Raw genomic sequence first — 20,846 nt, 5'->3', positions numbered from 1 at the left:
GGGGTTACCAGCCTGACAACCAGCCACACATACATGCCGACACACGCACAATGTGAAATATAGATGAGCTGTCAGTGCCGCTGCCGGCCTCCATTTTGAAATAGGCAGACATGACTTGGTCACACGCTGTCTCAGATTCTTAATGCACACGCACTAATGAGCACAAAATGATGTATATTTCATTTTTCATTTGACGTGGTCATTTATTGACGATTAACCACCCATAATGCATTGCACTGCCATCAAACATCAGCAGTCGCCCAACAGTCTGGTTTTCCCCTGTAAATATGTGTCACTCAGAGGGCAGACCTCTACCAAGGAAAAACTAAATCCAGAACATCTCTAACCCCTTTCACGCTGCCTTCCTGGCAAAATTAACGCATCAGAGGCGGAAAGGTAGAGTGGCCATTTATGCGCCAGTGTTATGCACCTTTGTTCACAGACCATATCGCAATCAAATAATTTGATACTACGGTAACTGGGGGAAAAGTCGCGGGTTGACTTCAACACTGCCATTTCGTATCAGTACCTTTCGCACAAAACAGCGACACAGGGAAAGAGACCGCTTTGGTGAGTACTGTGAGAGGTGGGATGTTTGGGTTTTGTATGGTAACATTTTGGAGTTGCTAAAGGTGCAAAAATGATGGCAGTGGAGCTGGGTGGGTGGGGGCTGTTGTTGATAACATTGAGAAAGGTGTGGGACCATACTGTATGTAATTTCTTTTATTGTATTTAAACATATTAAAAGACACTTAAACGTATTAAAACACACGTTCAAATATTACTTAGCAACTGTTATCTCTCTGTCGCTGTTAAGAAATGGAAGACTTTCATATAACATCACTTTGAGGAAATGAAGAATTTTTCGCTCACACAGTTCTCCTGTGTGCTTGCTTTAAGCTGTTTGACACTCCCAGTTGAAGTTATTGTTAAACTGACACATCAAACAAAAAAGAATTAAACATTGTATATTTAAACATCCAAATGTACTACCAAACCAAATCATGAATCTGAGTCTGAATTGCGTCCAATCAAAATCCACTAGCTTAATGCTAACATATACAGTGGACGGCTGCATATTCGCGGTCCAGCATTCACGTTTTTACCTATTCACTGATTTTATTCTGGAACCTATCCACTGTTATTCATGTAAAGCTGCCCTTATTTGTGTTTTTTTTTTTGAGGGGGGGGGGGGGACCTTTGTTTTTTTGTTTTTTTTAACTCAACCCCCAGCTTACATTATTCGTGTTTTGGTTTTTTGTTTTTTTTTCATGGCAATTTTAAGGAGCATCAATTATTCATGGATTTTTGCTTTTTGCGGTCTGGCTCGAACCCTATACCTCGCGAATAGCGGGGGTCTACTGTATTCTTTAGCGCCTGTTCTTACTCTCTTGCTGTTGAAAAATGGAAGACTAGCATTTAACATCTCCTTGAGGAAACAAAAAGACACAGTTCTCCAAATAAGAGTCAAAGTGTGCTTGCGTCAAGCTGTTTGTCACTCCCAGTTGAAGTTTCCTGTAAATCTGACAAATTTAACAAAAGAGAATTCAACATTATATATTATATGTATTTTAACACATAAATGTTCAACCAAACCAAATAATGAATCTTCATGCTAATATATTACACGAAACCCCATAGACAAGCTAACAGAAATTAGCTCAAATGTTACAGTAATTATGTACCTTCAAACAACTGCTACTTTAACACAGGGAGTAGCAACACATGGGGTACCAAGCCCAGGAGTAGTGTATATGAAGGACACAGTGCAGTGTGTTGATTGGTTGACCGAGAATAGTCACTTCCAGAATAGGAAGAGGACCAAAAAAAAAAAAAAAAAAAAGTCTGGAAGGTTGAATATAGTATGTAAGGGGGTCTTCAGAGGTTTGGAGTGAACAATGTCTGCATTTGAGCGACCCGGCAGATGTCGGAAACGTCTTCAATTGAGACGACACTGGCCCTAATTAGGTTTTGGGGGGGAATATATGAATGCCCCGCTGTCTGTCTACTTTTCTATCCTCCTTCCTGTCGCTCCAGGCACCCCTCCCCCCCACACACACACACTATTATTGGGGTCTCGTAATGAAATGTGGAGTGTCTTGTGTTGCGTCTGGGCTCCGGCAAACTGTATTAGTGTGGAAATGGCAGGGCAGTAATGAGAAAACACTCAGGGCCGGCCGGCCAAGATGACCGTGTGTGTGTGTGTGTGTTGTTTTTGTGTTGTGTGTGTGTGTGTGTCTCAAAGGGATAACAAGAGACGCAGGGGGTTTGGGGGGGAGTGGATGAGGGTCATGAAGGCCAGTCTGTCTGGGATGTGATGCAGAGGAAACGTTTCAGCATTGGCACATGTTTGAGATCATGTGACTCATTTCCCCCCTTTTACACTGCCTGCCAAAGCTGGCTTTTCCCACATCGTGTCCTGTCTTAAAAAATAACAAAACAATGAAACTGCATCCGCCTAAGCAGATGAGAAACTGGTCCCGAATGCTGCTACTCGAGTGCTGACTAGGATTAGAAGAGATCATGGCAGTTTAAGAGGCGTAACAGGTGCTGTGTTAAAGGGAATAGTGAAAAAAAAACTGGGCAATTGTTGTTGCAATTTGAATATGAATGTATCAATGTCTCAATATTTTTTGTCCAAGCCCATTTCTAAGAACCTCAAAGGTTGTAAAATGAGTACTAAAACTGTCACTCTCGTTGTTGTGCATGGCTGTTACGTCTTCCTCTCTGCAGATTTTCTTCACAAGTCGGTGGAATGCGTCTTCGTGTTCCAGGAAGCGACCGAAGGCGAGGCCAACACGACCTACGACGCCATTGTGGTGGAGCAGTGGACTGTCATTGACGTAAGTGTGCGTTTAGCATTTATTGTGGATTTTAGCAACAGGACTTATGTCTTTTGCCAGTGAAAATGAGATCCGTAGCATGGTCGCTTGCAAAATATGCAAGTCTATCCTCAGATCCTCAATCCAATCTGACCATCAGAGAAGGGACGATTCTGGGTTCGAAGGTTTAGGGGTGCTGGGATACATTTAAGGGGTGCTTCAAATCAGCGGCCCCAAAACTGGGCTAGAAACGCCTAGGGTGGGGTATGCGGGGACACATTTTACCGCTCAAACAACACAAGGGCACACACACAATATGAAACCTTATAAAACAGGTATGCCACGGCGGGCAATGAGTGGACTGTATTTTTGTTGTTAAAATATTACCTTTCAACCAAGTACTATATGTTTTTTTTTTAAATACTTTTCAAGTTTGTTAAAAAAAATAAATAAATCAAAAAGAATCCCCAATTTGGGGGTACTTTTATTCACTTTAGGTGTGCTTCAGGTGGTCCATCAAGAACCTCTTTATTGTAAAAATGAATGGTTAATGTTCTGTTAGCCATCAGCTTTCATCCCACAGACAGTAGACGCATGCTCTCTCTCCTTCCAATATTACAGGGCTTGCCATAATACTGTAGCAAATAGCAACCCTGCAGTTGGGTTACGTGAATTGGTGTTAGGAGTCTTACAAATTGTGTCTGCGAAGCAGTCAAGGTTTCCAAATGTGGTTGGATTAGCGATTGTCTGAATGTGATTGGATGATTGCGCTGTGCAACCGAGGACGGTGGGGAAAGTGAGTGAGGGAGCTTGTGTTTAGAGAAGCGCACACAGTGCGTTACAGCTGAAAAAAATATCGATGATGTCATCGATTAGTCAAAGTCGACTCGGCCATCATCATCATCTTAGCGTCAACTACAAAAAAATCAGTGCCGTTCAACCGCTAGTAGGCTACCTAGTAGGAAACATGGAGGAGACTTGGTTATGTTTTGCACACAAGGTGTCTTGAATCAGTGCAGAGTACGACGAAATCTCAGGATTTGTGAAGGCATTCTGGAGCTGAATGTGCACAAAACCTCTCAAACCTCGGAATCTCTTGTTTTGACACAAATCTCTCCTAAGATTCTCAACGTATTCTTGAGCCAAATGTCAGAACAATTGGTTTCATGTGTCCTCCAAGAAGGTAAAGACTCAAACCGCACAGCTAAAAATCCAAGAAAGATTTAGAACAACATATCGGACTATTGGGAAGAACCCTAATAATTTAAACCCTAGTGAACGCCTATGGATTTTTCTTTCTTTAATGCAAGGCTACCAAGAGTTTTGGCTTTTGTGTGTGTACAGTATTTGTCATCTTCATCACAGTTTTGCTGGTTTTAAGATTGTTTTCATTGTTTGTGGAATGAAACATTGAAACATGCAGTACATCTTATCGACATAGTGTGTGCGTGTGTGTGTGTGTGTCGCAGTAAACAAGCTCTTATCTGCTCCTGATTATATCATCTGTCAGCAAAGGTTTGGTGTTAAAATGGATTTCTGTCCAGTGTTGGTAAAAGGTGTGTAGTTGCTTGCTTGTCCGTGTGTACTGTGTGTGTGTGTGTGTTTACAGATACTATCTCGCTAATTGAATTTAGACTTTTCTAAGTGTGAAAGGACGTTTTCTTGTCCCACAAATTCGCTCACAACAGTCTGCTACTGCACTGATGGATTTAACAAGCTTATAGTGAAGCTACTCAGGGGATTCACGAACTACAGCAGTCAATATATCGATGACGAAAAAAATCGACATTTTCCCCCCCCCCTCAAACGATTGAAAGAAAATTTAAATAGGAACCAAAACCTTAAACTTTGGAGAAAATAGTGGACTTTACACATGTTGCTCGTTAGTAGGATGCATGCCCTAAACTAGTTGTTTTTGATACCAGAAAAAAAATTGTAGGTTTAATAAAAATACAGAAAATGGCATTCACCATTGTACAGGATATATTAAGCGCATTATCTTAAGACGACAACACAGGAAATGTTGCACTTAAAGAAAATAGCAGAATACATTTAAGATAACATTTAAGCATGTTATTTTATCTATTCTGTACAATGTTGAACGTCATTTAAGCCAATTACAGAACAGCGCACACTTCTCCAAATATGAGGCAAACCAAGCTTGCTTCGAGCGGTCTAGTTATTGAAGTTTACTGTAAAGATAATGAAACATTGTATATTTAAACACCAAAATGTTCAACCAAACCAGATCATTTTGTCTAACGAAAACTCCATGAGCTTAACGCTAAACTATGATGCGAAATGTAATATAAGGGCTAACGGAAATTCCCATAGATGTTATGGTCATTCGAAACTTTCAAACTGCTACTACTGTTTCACAGTGTAGTCTGCCTACAGCTTGAAAGTTGTGGCTTTTCGGCCGCCCAAAGATTTCATATTGGTTTAACTTCTAAAAACAAGACTCAAAAGCAATTTTAGGCCCGGCACCCACACACAAAGACAATCGACCTGTTTTTGTGCCGATTTTGCCCGTTCCCGACCAAGGATGTCAAATGCCAATCTGTGTTTTACAAGATTATCCTATAAAATTGTCCTTAGGTCTGAGTGGGTTCCCCAGACAGAAAGAAGTATTTTCCAAAGCAAGGACGTTGCCATTTTACACGGCTCCGGAAACATTTGCCGAAGACCAGCGCATATCCGGAAAGGTTTCTTCTTCTCCGGTTTTGTGAGATCACGTGTGATCAAGCGAGATTTCGAGATCGGCGCCGGAACAGAATCTTTGTGTGTTCTGTGTTGAGATTATGGGAAAACACCGCACACAATACGACCAAAACTGTTAAAATATTTGTGTGGGGTCTGCACAGCTAAAAAACAAAAAACAAACATCTTTTAACATTTGAAAAATCCTTGTTTACACCAGGATTTAGTCGCTCGTTACTCTTCATCATACGTTCACTTTAAGTTCTTCTCAGCTGTCGCCTCCGAGTTTAGCCAGAGAGCTCCAAACCACCCCAGAAGCTTTACTTCTGCTATATAAAACAAACAGAATGTATCCTTAAAAAATGTCGCATTAATCCCAATGTTAGGAGCATTTGTGAGTCTAAATCCATGGATTTAACATTCCGGGACGATCTTAGTAGCTACTGGTGATCATTTTTCCTTCATTCTTATCGAACCAGCAAAACCTGACAGACCGAGCGCGACCTCTCTCGCTGAGCGGCGGTGCAAATTAGCCCCGCTGCTATCTGGGTCGTCTTTTCTCTCACCTCTGCCAGGGAGAGAACTGAGATATCGCACACTGCAAGCCATGCGTGACATCCAATCTGGAGATGTGTACGTCTTCAGTGCAGAAGACGACACCAGGGTACCTACAGTGGGTACGGAAAGTTTTCAGACACTACATTTTTCACGCTTTGTTATATTGCAGCCATTTGTTAAAATAATTTAAGTTAATTATTTTCCTCATTAATGTACACACAGCACCCCATATTGACAGAAAAAAAACGGAATTGTTGAAATTTTTGCTGATTTATTAAAAAAGAAAAACTGAAATATCACACAGCCATAAGTATTCAGACCCTTTGCTCAGTATTTAGTAGAAGCACCCTTTTAAGCTAATACAGCCATGAGTCTTTTGGGGAATAATGCAACAAGTTTTTCACACCTGGATTTGGGGATCCTCTGCCATTCCTCCTTGCAGATCCTCTCCAGTTCTGTCAGGTTGGATGGTGAATGTTGGTGGGCAACCATTTTCAGGTCTTTCCAGAGATGCTCAATTGGATTTAAGTCAGGGCTCTGGCTGGGCCATTCAAAAACAGTCACGGAGTTGTTCTGAAGCCACTCCTACGGTATTTTAGCTGTGTGCTTAGGGTCATTGTCTTTTTTTAAGGTGAACCTTCGACCCAGTCTGAGGTTCTGAGCACTCTGGAGAAGGTTTTCGTCCAGGATAACCCCGTACTTGGCCGCATTCATCTTTCCTTCGATTGCAACCAGTCTCCCTGTCCCTGCAGCTGAAAAGCACCCCCACAGCGTGATGCTGCCACCACCATGCTTCACTGTTGGGACTGTATTGGACAGGTGATGAGCAGTGCCTGGTTTTCTCCACACATGCACTTCGAATTAAGGCCAACAATTTCTATCTTGGTCTCATCAAACCAGAGAATCTTATTTCTCACCATCTTGGAGTCATTCAGGAGTTTTTTTTAGCAAACTCCCTGCGGACTTTCATGTGTCTTGCACTGAGGAGAGGCTTCCGTCGGGCCACTCTGCCATAAAGCCCCGACTGGTGGAGGGCTGCAGTGATGGTTGACTTTCTAGAACTTTCTCCCATCTCCCGACGGCATCTCTGGAGCTGAGCCACAGTGATCTTTGGGTTCTTCTTTACCTCTCTCATCAAAGCTCTTCTCCCCCACTTGCTCAGTTTGGCCGGACAGCCAGCTCTAGGAAGGGTTCTGATTGTCCCAAATGTCTTCCATTTCAGGATTATGAAGGTCACTGTGCTCTTAGGAACCTTAAGTGCAGCAGAATTTTTTTTGTAACCTTGGCCAGATCTGTGCCTTGCTACAACGCTGTCTTGAGCTCTTCAGGCAGTTCCTTTGACCTCATGATTGTCATTTGCTCTGACATGCACTGTGAGCTGTAAGGTCTCATAGAGACAGGTGTGTGGCTTTCCTCATCAAGTCCAATAAGTATAATCAAACACAGCTGGACTCCAATGAAGGTGTAGACCCATCTCAAGGATGATCAGAAGTTAAATATATGACTGTCACAGCAAAGGGTCTTAATACTTTCAGTTTTTCTTTTTTAATAAATCAGCAGAAATTTCAACAATTCCATTTTTTTTCTGTCACTATGGGGTGCTGTATGTACATTAATGAGGAAAAGAATTAACTTAAATGATTTTAACAAATGGCTGCAATATAACAAAGAGTGAAAAATTTACGGGGGTGTGAAAACTTTACCTACCCACTGTACACACACACACACACACAAACTTAAATGTAATAGCCTTTTATACCATTAATGCCTTCTAATTATTTAAAATCCAATTCCACATTGATTTGTGAGTTTTTCTAATTTCTAATTAATTACTCATTTTATTTTTTTTATTTGAACCCCTCCTGGAAGCCGTCACCTTATCATGGTGGAGGGGTTTGTGTGTCCCAATGATCCTAGGAGCTAAGTTGTCTGTGGCTTCACGCCCCTGGTAGGGTCACCCATGGCAAACAGGTCCTAGGTGAGGGACCAGACAAAGCAGAGCTCCAAAAACCCCTATGAAGAAAAACAAATTGATCGAGGTTTCCCTTGCCCGGACGTGGGTCACCGGGGCCCCCCTCTGGAGCCAGGCCTGGAGGTGGGGCTCGAAGGCGAGCACTTGGAAGTTCCGACTTGATATAGTCGAACTCGCCTCCACACACAGCTTGGGCTTTGGTACCAGTCCTCTCGAGAGGGGTTGGACTCTCTTCCACTCTGGAGTTGCCCACGGTGAGAGGCGCCGAGCAGGTGTGGGTATAGTTATTGCTCCCCGGCTCGGTGCCTGTACGTTGTGGTTCACCCCGGTGGAGGAGAGGGTAGCCTCCCTCCGCCTTCGGGTGGGGGGACGGGTCCTGACTGTTGTTTGTGCCTATGCACCAAACAGCAGTTCAGAGTACCCACCCTTTTTGGAGTCCTTGGAGGGGGTTCTGGAGAGCTCTCCCGCTGGGGACTCCATCGTTCCGCTGGGGGACTTCAATGCTCACGTGGGCAATGACAGTGAGTCCTGGAAGGGCGTGATTGGGAGGAAAGGCCTCCCCGACCAGAACCTGAGCGGTGTTATGTTATTGGGCTTCTGCGCTCATCACAGATTGTCCATAATGAACACCATGTTCAAGCATAAGGGTGTCCACACGTGCACTTGGCACCAGGACACCCTAGGTCGCAGTTCAATGATCGACTTTGTGGTCGTGTCATCGGACATGCGGCCGCATGTCTTGGACACTCGGGTGAAGAGAGGGGCGGAGCTGTCAACCGATCACCACCTGGTGGTGAGTTGGCTCCGATGGTGGGGGAAGATGCCGGTACGACATGGCAGGCCCGAACATATTGTGAGGGTCTGCTGGGAACGTGTGGCAGAATCCCCTGTCAGAAGGAGTTTCAACTCCCACCTCCGACAGAACTTTGCTCATGTTCCGGGGTAGGCGGGGGACATCGAGTCCGAGTGGACCATGTTCCGCGCCTCCATTGCTGAGGCAGCCGACCGGAGCTGTGGCTGTAAGGTGGTCGGTGCCTGTCATGGAGGCAATCACAGAACCCGTTGATCCCCCCGGAAGAGCTGGATGAGGTGGCTGGGGAGAGGGAAGTCTGGGCGCCCCTGCTAGAGCTACTGCCCCCATGACCCGACCTCGGTGAAGCGGTAGAAATTGGATGGATGGAAGGAAACTAATTTTAAGATGAATACCGTGATAAAACCGAACAGTGCCATATAGCAAACACTGTGGCGTTGCATGAAGTTTCTTTTTAAAAAAAACAGCAGAAGCCTGAGCCACATGTGTCATCTTTAAACAAAAGCCAATGAAACTCAAAACTCTCCCCATGAATAAAAATGAAGCAGCAGTAAGCAAAGGCAAAAACAAGCTGGACTTTGACGTGGTTTGTGACGAAAATGACTTTTTGTGATTTTTGGAGACATTTTAACGCTGTTGACATTTGAATGCAGAACATGCGCAGTTGTTTACTTGCTGAACACCTCTGCCGCTTATCACTTATTTCTCTTGCCTGACATTTTTATGTTTATTTTTTTTGCTTTCCCTCCAGGCGACGTTTGGCTCATACGTCGCCGAAGGAGTTTGAATTGCATTTGAATCTTTGTGATGTTTGACATTTATTATATGTCTGTTTGCGGGCCTCATTACCTTTTTTCATTTATTTGTCTTATCAAACTGCATTAATTTAGACATGAGTTGTTTCATTTCCTGACGACGCTACTTGTTATTTTTATTATGCTTTGGTCCACACATTTCAACATCAGTGATTTTTGATATTTTTTATTTTTTTTCCCCCCACACTTCTGCTCACTCAGAACTTGTATTAAAGTAAATAGTCCACACAGTTGATTGTCAGGATTCACCAATAAACAACTCAGAATGCAAAAAATGTTTTACTTAATGCACTTTAATGAACTAATAACTTCGATTAAAGGTGACATATTATGCAAAATTGACTTTTTAATAACTTGTATACATATCGTCGGGTAAATCTTTTGTTGTCTATTTCTTAAAACAGGTCTGTGGGCAAGCTCTTCAAATCTTATGAGACTTCCGTAAAGTCATGTGAGAGAACCTCAATACGAGAATTCCACTAAGATGCCAGCTAAATCACGCTATACAATGTCAAATCTTGCAACAATAAAAATAGATTTCTGTTCAATCTCACAAGACTTCTATTAAATCTCACGGTACTTCTACTAAATCACACGAGACAACCTCAGATCTCAAGACTTCTGCGACTTTTTTTCCCTTTTTTTTTTTTTTTTATGAAAATGTTTTCTGTAACATAAATGTATGGCTACAGCCTGCCGGTGAGGCATCTCATCCCAAAAAGCAAAAGCACAAACAGCAGCAAGATGCGAACGTTTGCCACAAAGTGAGCAGTTTCACTGAACAGCCTGTTTGTTCAAGGTCTTAGTGTGCTTACAAACTCTTGTCATCAGCTCAGCCTGTTGCTCTGTTGACTCATAGCAACCAGGGATTTTCTACGGTTGCTGATTTATTTTTCTTGCCTTTGCAGCAAACTCCAACACAACACAAAAGCCTCGAATAAAAGCACCGATACACACAATCATATGCGAAAGTTGATGCTGTCTTAAAGGCCCCTTTATACTCCGGCGCTTGCGCGGCCGACAACGCCTGCATTGCATCACGTGACGGACGCATTGGGCCGCACGGCCCCTATGCATCACTTGACGCGCACACGGTAAAAATTGTTGCTGCGCGTAGAATGCCGCGGAGATCATCTTTCGTGATTGGTCCGTTTTAGTCACATGGTGTGATGACGTACTCAGCGTTCCTCTCGGTTCCACATACCACCTACGCCGCCGCCTTCTCGATCAATTTTGCAGCATAATTAAAACGTATTATCTGGTCCTCTAGGTCCATTTGTTCTAGCAGAGACTGTTCCACGGTCGCCATTGTTGTTGCTTTGTTCCTTGTTACGAAAGGAAAGTAAAAACGACTACCGGAAATGGCCAAAAAATGCAGAGGAAACTCCACCCTGTGGCGTCCTAGCCAATACCAGCTGTAGCGACAGCCCCGACTTTGGAGGGGAACTGCAGTACATTTTCAAAACTGCACACATGGGTGGCGCTCGAGTATAAAGGCAAACTGCGCGCGGGATGGCCGCAGTGACGTCCGCGAGGTTGCCGCCTGCGCGAGTGTAAAGAAGCCTTTACAGGTCATGGAGCTGCACAGTTGAAGGTTGATTGTAATAGGCGGTGTGTGTCTTTTCCACGTAGGGTTTGCAGGTGAAGGCTGATTATGTTCCCCTGCTGCAGTCCTTAGCCATGTACGGCTGGAGACTCACCTGTGTGCTGCCAACACCTGTCATCAAGACCAACAGGTAATCACCTACGCTTAACATTAGGCTGCAATAATGCCTACTGTATTCAGCTAATTTCACTTAGCAACATGAATTTGGTCGGTATGTCGGTCATGAGTAGACCCACAGAAAAGCCTCATGAAGCCATGCCTGAAAAGATACAAGAAGTAGGCTGTTTTGGATTGAAGTGTTTCTTTCCGCCATCATTTGGCCTAGATTGTATCAAGTGGAACATGCACTGGAACATATAGCATGCACACCTTGTCTTGGGTTGCGGTTCAAACAAACTTCCTGGGCTAAGACATTGACCTAAATCTGCGTCTCTCGGCACCTTTTAAAGCAGAGCAGCTGCCGCCCGTCACAGGAAAATCTCCACGCAGAAACGCTTCCTCTGCTAAGCCGCGCTGGCGCATCGCTAGTGGCAACGACGACATCCGCTTTTGGTTAAGAGGAGGAGGAAATCTGTGACAGAAACATCATGCATGAAAGCCTCTATGCCCAAATGGAAAGTTCCTCGAAATTCTGCTACTCAAGCTACTTGACAAACTCAAGTCACAGTTTTAAGATAGAATCAAATGATCGAATATACATCATCAAAAGAAGCTAGACAGAGTCTCCTATTAGCTTGAGGCCACAAAAGCCACGGGCGAATAAATACCGCCTCTACTAGGATGCCTCTTATGTGCAGAGAATTTTTTTACTGATACGAAACCAAGTATAATTGACGGTACCTCCTTTTCTACCCAATCATGGCACCTACCTGTTCCCAATTAGCCTGTTCACCTGCGGGATGTTCCAAACGGGTGTTTGATGAGCATTCCTCAACTTTCGCAGTCTTTTTTGCCACCTGTCCCAGCTTTTTTGGAACGTGTTGCAGCCATAAAATTCAAAGTTAATGATTATTTGCTCAAAACAATCCAGTTTTCAGTCAGTTTGAACATTAAATATTTTGTCTCTGTAGTGTATTCAATTAAATATAAGTTGAACATGATTTGCAAATCATTGGATTCTGTTTTTATTTATGTTTAACACAACATCCCAACTTCATTGGAATTGGGGTTGTACAATTTTTTTGTTAAAAATGTTAAAATATCAATTAAAATATCAAATACTGGGAATTGATTCCAGTATCAGGAATGATGGTATCACAGAAGCGATATTTCGATATGCAACCAAGTAAAATCGGTGATACCGATAGTCATACTGATACTTAAAAAACAAAAATATTTTGAAAAAATATTCATATTACTCATTTGTGTTAAATATGTTGAAAGACCAATATCTTGTCCTGGGAATTGATTCCAGTATCTGGAAGGATGGTATCGCAGTACTGTACCAAAATTTCAAGATGTAGCCCAGTAAAATTGGTCATACTGATAGTGGTAATGATAATTTAAAAACAAAAGAAAACATTTGGAACAAAATATTCTTATTACAAATTTGTTCAAAATGTTACATAATATTGTGCCCTGGGAATTGATTCCAGTATCAGCAACGATGGTATCAGAGTAACTGTATTTCGATACGAAATGAAGTAAAACTTTCGATACTAATAGGGATACTGATACTTTTAAAACCAAATCAAATATTTTTCAACAAATATTCATCTGGTAAAAATGTTTTTAAAAAAAAAACAACCAAAAAGCCCGCCCAATACAAGCACTTTTTATTGCAACCGAGTCTGGTGTAAACAGGGCATAAAACAATTCAGTCAGTTCAAATTTCTATTGACAAAAAGCTGTGATGTGTCCCACTAAAGGGAAAAGAGTGTTACATATTCCCATCAGCACACTGACCAAGTGTTTTTCTTTCCTCTTTCACAACTGATTCATTATCTCACTTAGCACTCCCCTCCTTTTACACACAAAGTGCCTCCACGCCGCAACAGCGCTAATGAATCAAGTCGGCCTCGATAGAGTACAGCAAGCAGCTTATTTCTCACCCAGCCTGCAAACAGTTTGATGATGCATTTCACTCTGATACTCATTAGGTTTGTTTGTGCGGCGACGACTGTTCGTTCGCTCGTTTAAACAACACGTCTGCAAACGGGGTTTTTTGTTGTTTTTGTCTGGTCTGTAATGGATGCTAGCGGACGCTCGGCTGGCGTATCCGCGCAACATTAACCCGGGTGCTCGTCTCGCCTTTGGCTGCATTCAATTAGTGTAGCTGGTGATTACATTTCAGAGCCATTGTCATTTCTCATCGTGCGCTGACAAAAAACATGTATGGTGAAGACACACAAAAGCTGTTTGACTGATGACTGCGTCGGAAAACAAAAGCTCATTATGGTAAAGAGAAAGACCGAGTAGGCTATTGGATCAATAGGGTTCTTAAATTGATACATAACTACAATCTATATTGTTTTGTGCAACGATGAAGAGCTGCTACCATTATGAAACTTCGCCCATGAATGATATCGGTTAATATCAACGGGTTTCTTGCTTAGATACGCAATGATAATCTCAAAATGTTTGACAATCCATGAAGAACTGCTACCATGGGAATGCTTCATCTCAACTACCTTGAACTGTAATGCCTGAAAACTGTGGCTGCCCAAGTAACGAAAAGAAACGTCTGGTGTGACTTGTACTTCTTAACCAATTTGACATCAGCAACACTAAAGCTCTCGGGCTGGATAAACGTTTCGGTTTCTTGCTTTCACATAAAACCACAATGCCTGAAATCTGTGGCTGCTCGAGTGCCGAAAAGAAACAGCTGACGTCTTGTTTGACTTTGCCACCTTGTCGTACTTCCCTCCAAAATCAACCGGGATCATAAATAAAAAAAGAACACCTTCAATTTGAAAGTACTGTAATTGCTCGTGTGTAATGCGCACCCATGTATAATGCGCACGCCCAACGTTGACCTCAAAATTCTGGAAAACCCTTCAACTTATGTATAATGCATTTTTTACAATGCATGATTTTGCTCCTACCCATATGATCAAAACATGAAGTATTGTCTGTATGTATGTTGTTAGTTTTTTCAAAGAATTATTCTGAAGTTAAGCACTTTATTTGAACACATACTGTCTTTTTATTTACTTGCTCATATTTTGAAATTCACACCCCTACTTTTATTTAGTAAATCAGAAAACACACAGTTGTGCTCATGTTTGATTACTCAGACAGAATTTGTAAGATGTGTACAATTTCTTTCAGAAAACATGAAGGACCAGGCGAAACACATTTTATTTTAATGGTATTCAAATTAAACTGTCAAGGATTTCAGAAAAGCATTATCATTAAACAAAACATAACCATAAAGAAATTAATGATGGTTGTTGTTCAGTCATCAGTCAAATTTTAAAAAATAAAAATAAATACAAAATATTTCACAAATTCTGCCTGGGTATGTAAACTTATGAGCACAATTGTACATATATGCAGTCATGTGTACCCCTGTCATATTGGAATGAAAGTGTAGGCTACATCTTTTTCATAACCTCTAGGTGGCATACTAGAATGAAAGTGTACAGCTTTTTCATAACCTCTAGAGGGCGGCATACATTTATAAAATGTGAAAGTCTTTTTCATTTTCTCCTATACCTATGTATAATGGGCACTATTGACTTGACAATTTTTTTTGGGGGGGGGGGGGAAATGTGCCTTACACACGAGGAATTACAGTAAATCAGTTGTGAAGTGCGACGATTGAGTGCCGATTAGAAACCTCTCAAGGACAAATCCTACAATGTCGAGGTTACTATTCATTTTAGCTGGAGTGTGTTTTTAAGTGCCTATTCATGCAACAATAAGCCTTCTTCAATAACAATAACACTTCCAATGTTGAATTACAGTAGATCAGTTAATGATGCACAACGGTTGATTGCTGACAAGAAAATAATAGAAACCTTAGGAAAACTTCCCAAATAAATCAGCTTTTTGCTCAGACATAGAATAAACCCTTCAAATTGAAAGTGCCGACTAGAAACTTCTCAATGACAAATCCTACAGTGTAGAGTCCACTATTCATTGTAGCAGTATAAGATTTTCTGTGGCTTTTTAAACCTTCTATGTTGCGTTGGAACACGACCACCTCCAGTTCCATTCACTACTGAGTAGATGTGAAGTCTTAATAGCGCAGCAGAGTGTGTTGCACAAAGGCCTGTCATTTCCTCAACAAGCCGGACCGAAGCTTCTGCTGGGAAAGCGCGCTCCCTTTTTCGCCTTTGATTCCCCAGGAAGCCATCCAGCATTCTTGACAGCCCAGAAAATAGCTCACAGAAACGGCACGAGGAAGGCGCTAATGGAAAAAGAGACGCTTTGTGAGGCTATTTGGGTGGTTTATATAAGAGCTCTTGCATCTATTTCATGTTGAGAAAAGGAAAGATTTGTAGCCGGACTTTTAATGTTGCCGAGCCGTCATCAAGCAGCCGGAGTTCTTTTTCGCGGGCGACATGGACGGTCTTTGCTTTAGCCCGAAAACAGCAGGGCCAAACATAAAAGTCATAAAGCAGAAGCAAATCATAAAGCTTTCAGCAGGAGGCTGAAGCAGCCTATTTATTAAAAAAAAAAAAAAAAAAAAGCAGAGCAGATGTCTCGTTAATATGAACAGTGTGGAAAAAGAATAAAAGACGCAGGATTACAGAGGGGCGCCGACCCAAAGCATGACACGGGCCCACATGGAAGCGATAGCTTTTTTCAAGCAGGAAAAAAAGATGCTCAAAGACAATTTAAAAAGTGTCACCGGCGTGGACGTGACGCTGACAAATGGTAGCACTTAGGGGGGCCTGTTTTAGCCAAACCGGCGGATAAGAATGGTCGACGAGTCGCCTGCTTATCAACAATCTTCTTCTCGCATGCAGACAGGACCCAAGTTTATTTTCCTGCGATACAGCAAATGGCAGGACTAGTGAACAGCAATGCATCAGGGGATGAAACAGTAGCTTTCAGTTCCACCCACACTTTCATTGCCACATGGTGAACACTCTTTGAAGATGGCCTGCGCATATGGTTTTGAAGTGTCTGTCCTTAAAAGCAGCGATCCTCCGCCTCCTTTGCAGACCGTCCATTCATCGATTTTCCGTACCGCTTATCCCCACTAGGGTCGCGGGCATGCTGGCGCCTCTAACAGCTGATTCTGGGCAAGAGGCAGGGCACACCCTGAACTGGTCACCAGCCAATCGCAGGGCACGCATAGACAACCAACCATTCGCAGTCATATTCTCACTTACGGACAATTTAGTCTTCAATTAACCTACCGTGCATGTTTTTGTAATGAGGGAGGAAACCAGAGTATTCGGAGAAATCAAATCTCTCCAAATCTTTGCTTTGTTGTGGGCTTTTTTAATAAATCACTTACGCGACTGAGATGAGCGGTGTGTACGGAGGCACAGGCAAATGCACCCGATTTTCAAAATCAAACTTTATTAAAATTGTGATGAGCAATGACATATTTTTTGTTCAGTCTGCAGCCTGGTACCAAATGGCCTACAGATTTGTCCGCGGCATGATGTGTTGGGGACCGCTCCTGTAAAGTACTTTGTCGCCTTTGTCTGTAAAAGGTGCTAGAGAAACTTTACTTACCTAACGAGTCTGGTCTCAGACTCAGACAACTAGAATTTATTATCAAGACTAGTCGAGACTCAGTCTGCAAGGTCATCAAATACATCACGTCATATTTTTAAATGGCTACCAGAGAAATAATTTGGAAAACATTTATTCAAATTGGTATATTATGTTTATTTAATCATAGCATTTTGTAGATTTCTAAAGCCATCGTCATGCAAGCCCTAACCCGTTCTTGGTCTTGACTTAGGTTTCAGTTCATGTGTTTGGTTTTTGATGCTACAACTGCTCAGTACAATATGGCTTAGTCGGCATTAATAGGGGACGTGAGTATAAAGTAATGACATTTGTTTTTATTGTTTTGCCGTTCTTATGCCATGAATGGAAAGATTCACCCCGGTATCCAAAAGGCTTTGTTGCATCTTGGATTATGAAACCAACCACCAGACAAAAATAATTTTCTTGACGTTTCGACCTTGGCGGACGTGTTCTACTGAGTACAGTAAACTTGGTAAAAACTGGGATACCTGCTTGGCAGATGATTTTTTTTTTGTTCAACTAACTTCATAAAAACCTGCTCAATCGAAATTTGTACCAAAGAACTAAATGCTTACCAAGAAACATTTTCCCTTCATGTATTGATCATGTCATTCACTCTCTTGTGTCCTGTGCAGCGATGGGAGTCTGGCAACCAAACAGATTGTGTTCCTTCAGCGACCCGTCCTGGTCCGTAAGCGGAGGGAATCCAAGGTACGCGACCTCTCGTTTCTACCTTTGTTTTCTTGGCCAATGTCATAAATCCATGGCCGTTTTCACACAGACGTTTTCACTTTTACGCCAAACACAATGGCCTCTCTGTGAGCACTACGGTGAATTCCTCGGCAGTGGGCAAAATGTTTATGGAAGCAGAGCTGGACATTTATTGTAGATGACCTCGAATAGTAGTGATAACCCCTGAGGCTAACCTTTGTGTGAGTGAAATGACATAACAACAAGTCTAATAGGCCAAAGATTTAGGAGATAGCAAGAGTCAACCAGATTTCCTATCTGTGTCTTTGCACTTGTTCATGTCACCAATCAAGTGTTAAATCGTTATGTTTGTTCAGACCGTTCGCCTTGGGGCCACAATTTCTCTCCAATGATTGCAACAGTCAGATTCATTTCAATTAGACACTTGTGTATTATCTTCACGTAAGTACTGTTTTATGTCAAATGTTGCCACGCTAATGACAATGTCCCCATGTTGCAGAAACTGATCTTCAAACCTCGTGGCAAGGCCAACAAGAACAGTATCAAAAACAAAAATAGGAAGCCCAAACCTAAACCGGATAAAGACATTAAGATTCCCAATTACAGGGAAAAGGTTGGAAATGACGAAGAAGAGGGGAAGACCCGAGAGAGCATGAAACCGAACGTGCAGGATGGAAAAATTGAAGACGAACGCGCCATCAAGGTAGAAACTGGCCAAACGAAAGAGGAAGCAGCTGAAGTAGAAGAGCCAGAAAAGGAAATGTCTGAACTTCACAAAGCAGGATTGATGGAGTCTTTGGAGAGGACAGACACCCAGGAAGTGATAGAAACTGCTGCTGGGGTCGAAAACGAGGACAAGACCGCGGTCGAGCAGGAAGTTGAAGCTTTAGTGGAAAATGGCGTGGAAATGGAAGATGAAAATGAATATGAAGTAGACCAGAACCAATGCAAGACTGAAGAATTTGCCGTCCTAGACGTCACCGCCGGGGACATGGTGGTAGATTCGCAGCCCCCAACGATGAATGAAATCCCACAAGAGTAGCCCAAAATTGTGAAAACCCTACCTATAAAACCTCAAACTCAAGATAGGGTTCACACCGGCACATTTTTGGAACTTGGAGCGTCATAAGCTGCAACAACCTCTAAAACTATCATCTTTCGTCCACCAACTCTGCCGCATAACCACACGTTGTGAATGTACCATGTATCCTTGGAGGACCTGAAGGAACCAGATGACGATGATAGGTCTACACCTAGAACTACAATTTGCAGTCCGTTAGCTGGCCTGCAAACCCTCTGCATTTGAAGGAAACGGGAGTGCTACATGATTGCTGTATGTGGAAAACTGACAATGTATATGGATTACTTGTGGACTCTCGTTGATCTCCGCTCGCTTTTGAAAAAAAATATCCAACAAGATGACGAACCTAAAGTCAAAAGACAACGACAAAGAACACTGGCCAACCTCTATTGTACTACTGACTGCCTAAAGACAGAAAAAACTGCTGATTCGTTCAGTTCCACTTGATTTGAAGTGTTGCTTTTGACGAGAGGGCCTACACTGGGGGAGGACTTTGTTTGCGACAGGCAATCCAAAGTAGCGTCAAGAGATCTTCGGAGCGATACGACAATGACGACTACACTCACCTTGCATACAGAATGTTCCGAAGAAGCGGATGTGAAATTCATGGGAATGTGATGTAGGTTTTACCTTCCAGGATGTATTCCCATTGAGTGTTTCTCATCTGCCAAAAAAAAAAAAAAAAGTCTGTTGTACCTGTGAGCTAAAGATTAGCATTATTTACATTTGTGGTGTCCTTGCTGTGGGCGTGATTTCAAATACAAGGAGTCCTCGGTTTACAACCAAGTTAAGTGGCTCCATAACATTCTGTGAATATTTCATTCTCAGGACATTGAATCGATCGCAACTTGACTGGTCTGTTTGTCTTAGAAGACGTTTTGCCTTGGATCCGAGCAGGCTTCATCAGTTCATGCAACAAGGCTTAGTTAGGACGCACTGGCCAGTGTTTGTGTGAAAGACTCAAATATTTATGCTCCAACTTAGAGCCTCTAAAGTCCAGTTGCGAACGATTAAATGCCCTGAGAATGGCTACATAACACACATTTGTATGAAAGTCAGAAAACGTCCTGGTCTATCACTAACCTAAAATCATAACTACAGTAAATATTAGTAAGAAAAAGAATTCTACGCCATGAATATAGAGTGTGAGCCCTGTATATGCACTGGAAAAGGCAGTGCTACACCCTGTGAGGAAATACCTTAATATGAAAATAGGAAAGTAGAGGAGCAGTATTTACTGCCTTTTAAAATCACTGTGAATACCCTGGTCTTAAATCATTTTTGAGGTGTATCCCCCCCCCGCTCTTAAATTGAGGTCAAATTGTAAATTGTGTTTCACTTAAGATGTTCTACCGTAATACACAGCATCCTTGGTTTACAACAACGTTTTGCTCTTACAGTGGCAATGTAACCCGATTTTGTACCAAAAGGTCTATCACTAACCTACGCTAACACAGTAGTAAAGTCAGAATTACATTAAAAATCTGTATGAAGGCGGCACGGTGGACGACTGGTTAGAGCGTCTGCCTCACAGTTCTGAGGACCCGGGTTCAATCCCCGGCCCCGCCTGTGTGGAGTTTGCACGTTCTCCCCGTGCCTGCGTGAGTTTTCTCCGGGAACTCCGGTTTCCTCCCACATCCCAAAAACATGCGTGAATTGACAACTCTAAATTGCCCGTAGGTGTGACTGTGAGTGCGACTGGTTGTTTGTTTGTATGTGCCCTGCGATTGGCTGGCGACCAGTTCAGGGTGTACCCCGCCTCCTGCCCGATGACAGCTGGGATAGGCTCCAGCACGCCCGCGAGGGACCCTCGTGAGGAGAAGCGGCTCAGAAATAGAAAATGGATCTGTATGAAATACACTTGTGAGCCGTAATTATATAAAAAAATCAAATGCAAAACAGTAAGTATGGCGCTAATTGACGTATTATCATGCCGCTGCACAAACTAGTTCATTGCACGCCATTCTTAAACCTTGTATGCAGTTGTATTTCGCTTGCCATGCCAAGGATTTGACATACATTTTCCACCAAATTTCACATCACAGCAACCCCCCAAAAAAATCCATTTTCATGCCTTGAAACTGCCAGGGTGTAAATTCGGCTTTAAAAAAA

General features: G+C 42.5%; 1 protein-coding gene across 2 annotated transcripts in view; it reads left to right on the top strand.

The window, feature by feature from the left end:
* Nucleotides 1-20,707, top strand: part of LOC133479656 (raftlin-like) — an 84,568-nt gene extending 63,861 nt beyond the window's left edge. For both annotated transcript variants that reach the window (XM_061776901.1, XM_061776900.1), the window contains exons 8-11: nucleotides 2,734-2,843; nucleotides 11,311-11,414; nucleotides 17,578-17,653; nucleotides 18,153-20,707. In XM_061776901.1, coding sequence (XP_061632885.1) covers nucleotides 2,734-2,843; nucleotides 11,311-11,414; nucleotides 17,578-17,653; nucleotides 18,153-18,695 — 833 coding nt within the window. In that variant the 3' untranslated portion in view covers nucleotides 18,696-20,707. The remainder of the gene's footprint in view (nucleotides 1-2,733; nucleotides 2,844-11,310; nucleotides 11,415-17,577; nucleotides 17,654-18,152) is intronic.
* The last annotated feature ends 139 nt before the right edge of the window (nucleotides 20,708-20,846 follow it).

The sequence above is a fragment of the Phyllopteryx taeniolatus genome, chromosome 6 (assembly GCF_024500385.1).
Source record: "Phyllopteryx taeniolatus isolate TA_2022b chromosome 6, UOR_Ptae_1.2, whole genome shotgun sequence".
NCBI lineage: Eukaryota > Metazoa > Chordata > Actinopteri > Syngnathiformes > Syngnathidae > Phyllopteryx > Phyllopteryx taeniolatus.
Note: the sequence above shows the minus strand (reverse complement) of the source record. Positions and strands in the feature narration are given on the sequence as shown.